Source organism: Vespa velutina, chromosome 11 (assembly GCF_912470025.1).
Source record: "Vespa velutina chromosome 11, iVesVel2.1, whole genome shotgun sequence".
Classification (NCBI taxonomy): Eukaryota; Metazoa; Arthropoda; class Insecta; order Hymenoptera; family Vespidae; genus Vespa; species Vespa velutina.
The window spans coordinates 1649413-1659949 of record NC_062198.1 but is presented as its reverse complement, the minus strand read 5'-3'; the positions used below and the strand labels follow the sequence as shown (position 1 = coordinate 1659949).

Here is a 10537-nt window from a genome sequence, read left to right as displayed (position 1 = left end):
AGAAACAGATAAAAGATTTGCACACGTATAATGCTTATAGATAATAAGTAACTGTTTATCGACCTCGAAGCAACTAATTATGCAAATAACTTCTAACCATTGATTCTATCGATTTTTTATTCTTCATTCGATAAAAAGCGAACGAGTAAGAAAAGAACAATAAAAGGAAAGAAAAAAGAAAAAAAAAAAAAAGAAAAATAAGTTTCTTCGAAGTTAAAGAAAATAAGAAATGAAAAAGAAGAAAATATAAAAAAAAGAAACAAACAAAAATGGTATTAAAAAAAAATATAGAATTAAAAGTTTTCTAGGGGAGCGGTGGTTGAGTTTTACAATCAGAAAAAAAAAAAATAAAAATAAAAAAGCCTATATAAGATGACACAATTGATGTACACGATGAGCTTTCTTTTATTTTTTTAATTTTTTAATTCTTTTTTCTTTTTTTCTTTTTTCTTTTTTTTTTTTTTTTTTTTTTTATTTTTTTCTCTTTAATAATAAATGGAGAAATTATATTTTGATATTTAATTTATAAAAATTATGGGTTCTAATTTTGGATGAATTGAGTTGAATAAATTTGAAATGAAATTGAATAAATTTCTCATATTGTGGTTTAAAAGTATACAACTGATTTTTCAAAATTCCGTTTAAAAATTACGATAACGCACCGGATATATATATATATATATATATATATATATATATATATATATACATATATATACAGGATATCCAAAAAGCATGGAATCAAATTTATATTACGAATTACTGAAGTAAAATAAATGAAAAAAGTTTATATAAACTTAGGTCCAAACATGCTTCGCCGAAAAGATATATGTTTTTAAAGATAATTATAATTTATAAGTGATAGTTATAAGTTATAATAAATATTTGAAAATTTCTCCATTTTTAAGGATATAGGCTTCCACTTGTCGAATTAGTAATTGCCGAACTGAAATATTCTAGTATTCCAATTGTATTGGAAATAATAATAGATGCATGTTGAATACATTTCCAAAGTTAATCTTTTGTTTCTATCGTACTTTTATAAACCAACTCTATCATGTGATCCTATAAATAAAAGATCAGAGGTGTGTTAAGGTCAGATGACTTAGAAGGCCATTTGATTGTTGACCAATCATTACGTTGACGAATGAATATAAATCATAAATATCTTTTCAAGCATATATCTTTTCAGTAAAGTATTTTTAGACATAATTTTATATGAACTTTTTTCATTCATTTTACTTCAGTAATACATAGTATAAGTTTGGTCTCATGCTTTTTGGACACTCTATATATATATATATATATTAGATAGGAAACTATGAAACGGGCGTTGAATGAAAATAAATAACTAAACAAAAACGCCCGTTTCATAGTTTCCAACCTAATATATATATATATATCGGACAATTTTAGATAAAATCGTTATGATCGTAAATGATCTGAACATTTTGGGGACTTACGATGTAACAATTTAGGAAATATTAATTCCAAAGTTAAACGTCAGCTAAAAGTATCGTTAAAACGTTTCATCGAAAATTCACGAGGCATCGATAACGCAATAGATCGATCGACATTAGAAGTCTTTAACCATGTGTGATTAGTGAGTATATTATAAGCATGGTAGCTTCTACTTACGTGTGATTGTGTTTCTTTAAAGGCACTTGGATAATGAAGATAAAAGGGAATGCATATAAAGGAAGACGGATTAAATCCAAGACTATGGAAAACTAAAGAGAACATCGAATGACAATGCCACGAAGGGTACGTAAAATGATCAATAAACAAAAAAAAAACCCCCCGAAAAAAAATATGTAAAACAAAAAAGAAACAATGTTTATCGCGTTGATGATCCGTCGATAATTGTTAAACTGATACGTTTAACTAATGTCGTCCCGATTCCGTGGCTATCCATCTATATATTTATAATAAACAATGTAATATTGTAATTAGTTTCGTGTAATTCGTTCAAAATTCGTTCTAAGTGCCTTGAATAACTTTTAAGGGAAAAATTAATTCTTTTTCTTCCTTTTTTTTCTTTTCTTTTTCTTTCTTTCTTTTTCTTTTTTTTTCTTTTTTTTTTTTTTTTAGTCTTTTATCTTTTTACTGACGTAATTGCAATAGTGTTATTTTGGTGTTTTGGATTTATTTATTTTTTTTTTTTTAATTTTATTTTTTATTTATTTATATTTTATTTCATTTATTTATCAACAAGTGGGGGAATTATTTTTTGTATTTATATTAAAAAATCATGGGTCTAACTTCAGACAGAGGATTGAAAAATATTTATATTACCTCTCATCGTGGCTTCAATTAGTATTTGTAATAAAAAATATAATATTGTAATTGTGGGGCTTTGACTTTTATTAATAATAAACAACATAATATTGTAATTAGTCTCACATAGTTTATTTAAAATTCATTCCAAGTGTCTCGAATGACTTTTAACAGAGAAATAATTATTTTATTTTTATTTATTTATTTTTTTTTCTCTTTAATATAAACATTTTTATTTCTTTTAGAGTATTTTATTGCTCCTTTGAAATTTTATTAGTGACATAATTGTAGAAGTGATCTAAAATTTTTCTTCTCCTTCTTTTCTTTTTATTTTTTATTTTTTTTTTAAATAAATTGATGAATTATTATTTTTTGTTGTTGTATATAAATATATAAAATAGAAGACTGTGATTTTAATTTTAGATAAGGAATTAAATAAACTTATATCATCTCCATTGTGATTATCTACGTGTTTTTAATAATTTCTTTTTATTTAGTAAAATTGTTGTGTGTGTTTATGTTCGTTAGAAAAATATTACAGATCGAACATATTCGACATATTGATTCAATCAAATTATTTTCATATTTATATTATTTATAATATTAATTATAAATAATATATATATATATAATATTAATTATAAATAATATAATTATTATCATAATACAATAATAAACCAAATAAATTCAGAATTTGTTTCTTAGAACATTTAAATTGATTTTAAGTATCTCGTTTAAATAAAAAAATTAGTTATCATCTGACTTTTTTTTTTTTAGTATATTATTCTTCCTGAAGTTTTACAAAATAAATAATCGTAAAGTTTTAAACAAATGTACGAATCATTTATATGAACAAATTATTTATGTCTTCTTTCAGATATAGGGTGGCCTTTTTATAAGGAACAAAATAAACAATAAACTTAATTACATAATAAGTATCAGTGCTATACGATACAATTATATATTATATAAACTATGTTTATATAAGAATAAAACTATGATAGCTCGAGTGCATTAATTTAAAACATCATCATATAATTGGGATAATCAGTAAAAATGAAATGTGAAAAGAACTATTAATATCATTTAGAATACAAACTATTTTATTGACGAAGAATTTCAATTAATATTTAGATAATAACGTTATTATAATATTCTTACATATCAATTGTTATCACATGATCTTTATTTTTTTTGTTTTTGTTTTTTTTTTTTTTCGTAACATTTCTAATCTAAAATTGTACAAATAATGAAAACGTGTGCATTTCTATGCAATAAAATAACTGTAATTATTAAAATTCCAACGGAAATGTAATTATTCTTGATCCATTTGTTTTTTCAAGATACTCTATCGCAGAACTATAATTCACATGGTAAAAGTTGGCTCAGCTTAAAAAATAAAAAAAATAAAAAAAAAAAAAAAACAAAACGAAACAAAAAAAAATATCGTCACGGTATAACGTGCCTGAGATCAGAATGCGAAGTCGCTCTAAAAAAACAGCGTTCTAGTTTCTATAATTGTTTCAGATAAAGAAAGAAAGAAAGAGAGAGAGAGAGAGAGAGAGAGAGAGAGAGAGAGAGAGAGAGAGAGAGAGAGGGGAAGAAAAGTATAGAAAAGAAAAATATAATACAAAAGACAGAGAAGTCAAAGAAGGAAAGAAAAAAAAATTAAGGAAAAAGAAAACAATCGTGAAAAGAAAAGAAAAGAGGGAGATAGAGAGCGAGAGAGAGAGAGAGAGAGAGAGAGAGAGAGAGAGAGAGAGAGAGAGAGAGAGAGAGAGAGAGAGAGAGAGAAGGAATAATATAAAAAGAGATAAACAAATAGTAACAAAGAATTTCTTTCTTCTGTTGCAGAGGTTGAGTGCGAGGTATCCAGTCAGGTTGAGTACTCACTACAGGCTATGTGGGGTGTCAGCATAAGGGAACTTCACTTGGCCCTTTGGAAGCCCTGGAGCAATCTCAGAGAGGCGTCCTTGAACGGCACGCTTCTCCAAAACCACGCTCAATATTTAACACCACCACAAACGTATCCTTTTGTATTTAAAAAAAAAAAAAAAAAAAAAAAAATGCTACTCGAATCACCATCAAATTTATATCAACTTTTCTAATTTTTATTTCTTTCTTTTCTTCTTTCCTTTCTTTTCTTCCTCTTTTTTTTTTGCTCCATCTTTTCCGGACGTTATGGATATGATGATTTTTTCTTTTTTTTATTTTATTAAAAAAAAAAAAAAAAAAAAAAAAAAAGTTTTTTCTTTCTCTTCATTTTTTTTTTACTTTTCTATTTTTTTTTTTCCCGTTTCTTTTCTTTTTGTTGTTTGTTTGCTTGTTTGTAGAATTGTAACTCTCTATAACACAATGTAATTTAAAGATCGTCATATTTATCCGTATGTCGTCATCTCTATTATCTGTAGATCGTCAGGTATTCATATTTCTTAACTTTTTTTATTTTATTTTATTTTATTTTTTTTTTTTGTAATTTTTAATTTTAATTTCATTTATTATATAATTCTTCTTTGTTAATTTTTTTTTCTTTCTTTTTTTTTTTTTTTTTAATCCTATCAAAGAGACGGTAGCCATTTTTAAATACTTATGTATTTACATTTCTTTTTCGATAGCTTTTGCATATTAGTTCACGAATATCGAAGCGTTTTTAAAAAGTCCAAATTCTATGAATATATTTTTTATCGAGAAGATCAATAGTTTTTTTCTTTTCTTGTTAATTTCCTTTTTTTTTTTTTTTTTTTTTTTTTTTTTTAATCTAACACCGTACAATTTGGAAGTCACGTACACACAAACACGCATACTGAATTTTTCAAATTTTATGTTTTCAATATAAATGTTAATTATATTTCAAAAAGGCGAAAAAAAAGAAACAAAAAAAGAATAAAAAAAGTGTCTTTAACAATTCAAAAAAAATCATTTTTATTCACGATTTTCATTCTTTGCGCGTACATTAAAGTTCCTAAAACATCTTACGAAAATCAAATCTTTCGAATATATTTTTATTGAAAGGGATACCTTTTTTTCCTTATTTTTTTTTCTTTTCTTTTTGTCTCCTTTCGTAATTCATCCATCCTTTTTGATTACGTTCAGTTATTTTCATCTTTTAAAATATACCGTTCAAATATCGCATGCATTTATAAAGAAAAAAAAGGAAAGGAAAAAACGAAGAAAAAGAAAAGAAAGATAATGTTTGTCCAGGCATAAGCGAAGGCAATGCCGGGAACTTTGTAAATAAACAACACCGATGGTTATTTTTAATCATGTATATTCACGGTCACAAGCTGTAAGAAAGCCCGATAAAGCAAATCGCACATGACATTTAAAAGTTAATTTTTTATTAAAAGTCAATAATTTACGTTAATTTTTTTTTTCTTCTTTTTTTTTTTCTCTTTCTTTCTTCCTTTTCTTTCTTTCATCTATGTCGCTCTTTCATTTTTTTTCATTCCTTTAATATCCTTATTTAAAAACATTCGTTATCTAACATTCATATATTTTACGAATCATTATATGCAACACGTGAAATATCGTTAGTTTCCACTAAATGCTAATGCAAATCGTTCGAAATATTTTCAAATATATAAATGTCATGGTGTATGCTTCAGTATTATATTTGTCTTTTTTCCTAACGTTCGTGAATAATTATTATTATCATAATATAAGAAAACAAATGAATGAATGAAGAAATAAATAAATAAATAAAGAAAGAAAGAAAAAAAAAAAAGAAAAAAAAAAAAGAAAAAAAAAAGAATAGAAGGAAAAAGTTCGAAAAGCCTCGATTAGATCCAAAAATAAATTTTAATTTTTAATTTTAATTCATCAATATCAGTCAGGTGTAATTAGATGTATTAAACATGGTTATATTAAAAAAAAAAAAAAAAAAACAGAGAGAGAGAGAACAGAAAAAAGGGATAGCTGTTAAATCCAAGAATAGAAAATATATTTGATTATATATTTTCTTTTTCTTTAATCGTAAACAGTAATAAAAATCATCACAGAATCAAAATTGACGTTATAAACTTCCTAAAGAAATGTTATGATTCTGAGAAACTAACTGTTTAAATGTTATCTAAACTTCAACTAGAATTTTCTTTACCGATTAAATATAGTAGACAACCACATGGAGAAGAAACATTGAGATTATCGCTTCCGGCACCAGAATTAGAGTTGGGTACACCACCACGGCTTTGTTATCCGTTAGTGATATTCCTCACTCGCAGAGATAATGGCGATCCACATCCTGATGAAACTGTAAGTAAGAATTATTTCTTTTCTCCCTTTCCCCCTCATCTCTTTCTCTTTTTCTTTCTCTTTCTTTAATGGTGATTCTTTCTTTTTTTGCTTTTTTTTTTTTTTTTCTATATTTCGGATCCTGCTTCGCTCATTACTTTTTTTTTTAACATACTACAAAAAAGAATAATTTTCTGCCATAATTATGTGTGTATGTGTGTGTGTGTATCTTTTTTTTTTTTTTTTTTTTTATAAGAAATTGTGTAACAAAAAAGAATTATTTCCTGGCATTAATAATATAATCTTGATGCAATTGTTAATACGAATCATCTCTCCTTCTTTCTCTCTCTCTCTCTCTCTCTCTCTATTTATTTACTTATCTATTTATATTCTTATCTGAATCTCTTTCTCCGACAATGATTAAAAATCATCTTGTTTAAAATTTGTCTCGTGTAATTGATCATATGTTCATGAGAATATTTTTCAATATCTTATCTTATTTATTAATTTTTTATTTCGTATTCTATTTCGTGACTTTTATTTTATTTTTTTTTTTTTAAACAATTGTGTAAAAAAAGAAAAAAACAGACAAAATTATTTTCTATCATCAATGTCTATTTGCAAATTACTAAAAATTAATTAAAATTTTTCCATCATGAACTTTTTTCTTACAAAATACACACACACACACATATATATATATATATATATATATATTATATAATTATTATTATTATTATCTCGCAAATAATGAAAGAAGAGTTATTTAAATAAATTCGTGAATGTGATTACTTAGAAAAAAAAAGAAAAAAAAAAAAGAGAAAAAGAAAAAAGGAAAGAGAAAGATTAATTCGTTCTACTTATATCAATTTAATTCTAATCAGCTTATACTCATATTCTGTATTAATAATACATTTTTCTTTGATATATTTTTTTCTTTTCGAAAGGTTGCTTTGGTGAATGTCGTCCATATTAAAGACAACGTGTGCACATTGCCGACCTCGATTTTAGCACAATATTTGAAGCAAGCTAATGGACAATTATCCTGTCTCAAGGTCAGTATCCATTCGTCGTTACTATTTTTGTAAATATCTATTAAATAAAATTAAGAATATTGCACAAATTAAGTATATGCACAACGTATCATTGATGATTGAAAATATTCTTTTTCTTTGTCTTTTTTTTTTTTCTTCTTTATCAAATTTCTTTTATTCACATAACACAACAGTGTTAAAAAATAAATAAAATAAATATATAGAAAAACTATTCTAAATTAGATTCAATCTTTTTCTACTTTTACTTTTTTACTTTTATTTTATTTATTTATTTTAAATAATATAAAATTATTATTATTATTATTGTTGTTGTTGTTATTGTTGTTATTGTTATTGTTGTTTTTCGATTTTAAATAAATCAATTTATATGATAAATATGTCATTGTCTTTAGTTTTAACCCTTATATAAGAAATTTTCGAATAAATCGATATCTGACAAATTATAATTTATACATAATTTATATACATGTTTTAACGTTTATATATATATATATATATATATATATATATATATATATATATATATATATACATATACATATATATATGAAATTTTTAGCAATTATATCTGGCTACTGGAAATTCAACGAATTACGACGAAGGTGAAGTGTCATCTGGCTTGGGCCCAGCATTGGCATTAGCCGAACCATGTAACAATAATGGCAGTTCAACGAGAGGTGCCTTGGTAGCATCGGGTAATAGTGATTCCGAGGGTTCATTTTGGAACACAGCCGGCGAACAACTTTGCGTAGTTTGCCAATATTTTCCATTGTCACGTGCCCTATTGCCGTGCAGGCATACTTGCATATGTGCATCCTGTTTTGGTAAGCTCGATCGTTGTCCGATGTGTCGTAGCCCGATTAAAAGTTATTTTTGTATTCGCGGAGAGGAATATATGCCAATTGAAAAGGACACGAATAAATGCTGTAAACAACAAAGACAAACAAACCATGGACCAACACATTGGTTGCATGATTGGAACGACAGATTAACTGATTTCCTTGGATTTGCACGATAGATGTTTGTGTGTGTATGTGTGTGTGTGTGTGCGTGCATGTGTGTGTGTATGGGTGGGATGGGTGGATGAGTGTTGATATGTATGGATATGTATATAGGAAAGAGGATATAAATCGCGATAATTTTAAATATTATAAATTTATTCCTTCTTCAAATTTTTCAACCGAATATTTTTAATTATTCTCAACTATACTCTATTCATCTCTCTTATATTCGTACGAGTTATAGGATATAATAACAAGAAAAAAAGGAGAGAGAGAGAGAGAGAGAGAGAGAGAGAGAGAGAGAGAGAGAGAGAAGAAAGAAGTGAAAAAAAATTAATAATACCAAGGCTATTCCGAGTGATCCCATAAGTTCCAATTAATGATCATGGATCTTTTGTATGATTGGTTGGTTTTATATCGTGCGAACGTATATATATTTTAGGTTTGTTATGATATTTGTTAAAAGAGAAAAGAAAACAATGTATGAGAGAGAAAGAGAGAGAGAGAGAGCGAGAGAAAGAGAATAATAATTTTCTCTTTATCACATTTATGTAATAAATGTATGCGTATGTAAGTCTTGAAAGGATCTAAAAACTATTTTAGTTGATCCTTTGCGTCGATCCTTCGCGTATCCACATTTCTTTATCTTTTTCTTCTTCTTCTTCTTCTTCTTATTATTATTATTATTATTATTTCTAATTTATCGACAAAGTTCTGAAAAATCTCTTAGAATTCTAATCGAGTATTCAAGTCATCACATTTCACTGCAAGATCGAATTAGCATAAAGTCTGAATTTCTTCAACTTTGTTGTTAATGAATTGATTGAATGTGAAAATATTAAGCCTACTTAAAAAAAAAAAAAAAAAAAAAAAAAAGAAAAAAAGAGGAATAAAAAAAAATAAAAAATTAAAAAAATAAAAAAAAAAAAATACAGTGCGATTGAACAAACAAAGATAAGTACATACAAAACATGCGCTTACGTACACGTGTATATATATATATATATATATACACACATGCACATATACAAGATGGAGCCATAGCTAAACAAACACGATGGTATGTAAGGAAAAAAAGAAGATAAATGAAATGAAATGAAATGAAATGAAATAAGTTTAGACATCATCGATCTCATAATTTTTTCCATTTCATTTTCATTTTCGTTGACTTACGAAAGAAAGAAAAGAAAAGAAAAGAAAATATCATTATTTTATTATTCGTACTGAATTCTAAACATATTATTGTATAGTATTATTAATATTACTATATAACATGTATAGTATATGTAATTGTATAGTATTATTAATATTCGATATATATTTATATATATGTCTTAAGAGCATTAATTATATTAATTATTAATTTAACTATCATAATTCGCGTATAACGTAAAGATAACTATATCTACAAATGTGCGCCTATATACACACACGCGCGCATACATACGAATGTTATCTCGTAATTATTGCTGGTTTTTGTTAGTATTTAAAAAAAAAACAAAAAAGGAGAGAAGAAAACGAAGACGTATTTTTTTATTTTTTAAGTCAAGACAAAAGAAAAAAATTAACGATCTGTGACTATCTCCATGTTTTCTTTTTCTTTTCTTCCCTCTTTTCTTCTTTCTTTCTTTTTTTTTTTATATTCTGAAAACTTCACTTTCTCCATTCTAATCGAGAAAGATAGTAAAATCAAAAAAAAGAAAAAAAGAAAAAGAAAAAGGAAAGAAAGAAAAAAAGCAAAGGTGTTGCTTGTGATAATTTTAAATATAAACAAATTTTTTGTCTCTTTTCTTTTTCTTTTTTTTTTTATTTTGTCCATTTTTCTTTTTCTTTTTTTCTTTTCTTTTCTTTCTTTCCAATAATAAAACAAATCCAGCGACGAATTTAAATGTAAACGATAAATTATTCAATTAGTTAAACCATTTGTTCATTTATTGAATTAATTAATTAATGCATATACATTTTTACATCCAT

General features: G+C 25.5%; 1 protein-coding gene across 11 annotated transcripts in view; it reads left to right on the top strand.

Moving 5' to 3' along the window:
- The window catches only part of LOC124952818 (cell growth regulator with RING finger domain protein 1-like), a 32716-nt gene extending 23051 nt beyond the window's left edge, over nucleotides 1-9665 (top strand). For 10 of the 11 annotated variants that reach the window (XM_047503279.1, XM_047503270.1, XM_047503280.1 and 7 more), the window contains 4 exons: nucleotides 4132-4303; nucleotides 6387-6528; nucleotides 7455-7562; nucleotides 8122-9665. In XM_047503279.1, the coding sequence (XP_047359235.1) occupies nucleotides 4132-4303; nucleotides 6387-6528; nucleotides 7455-7562; nucleotides 8122-8580 (881 nt within the window). In that variant the 3' untranslated portion in view covers nucleotides 8581-9665. The remainder of the gene's footprint in view (nucleotides 1-4131; nucleotides 4304-6386; nucleotides 6529-7454; nucleotides 7563-8121) is intronic. The other variant, XM_047503281.1, reaches the window with a different exon arrangement.
- Nucleotides 9666-10537: the final 872 nt, after the last annotated feature.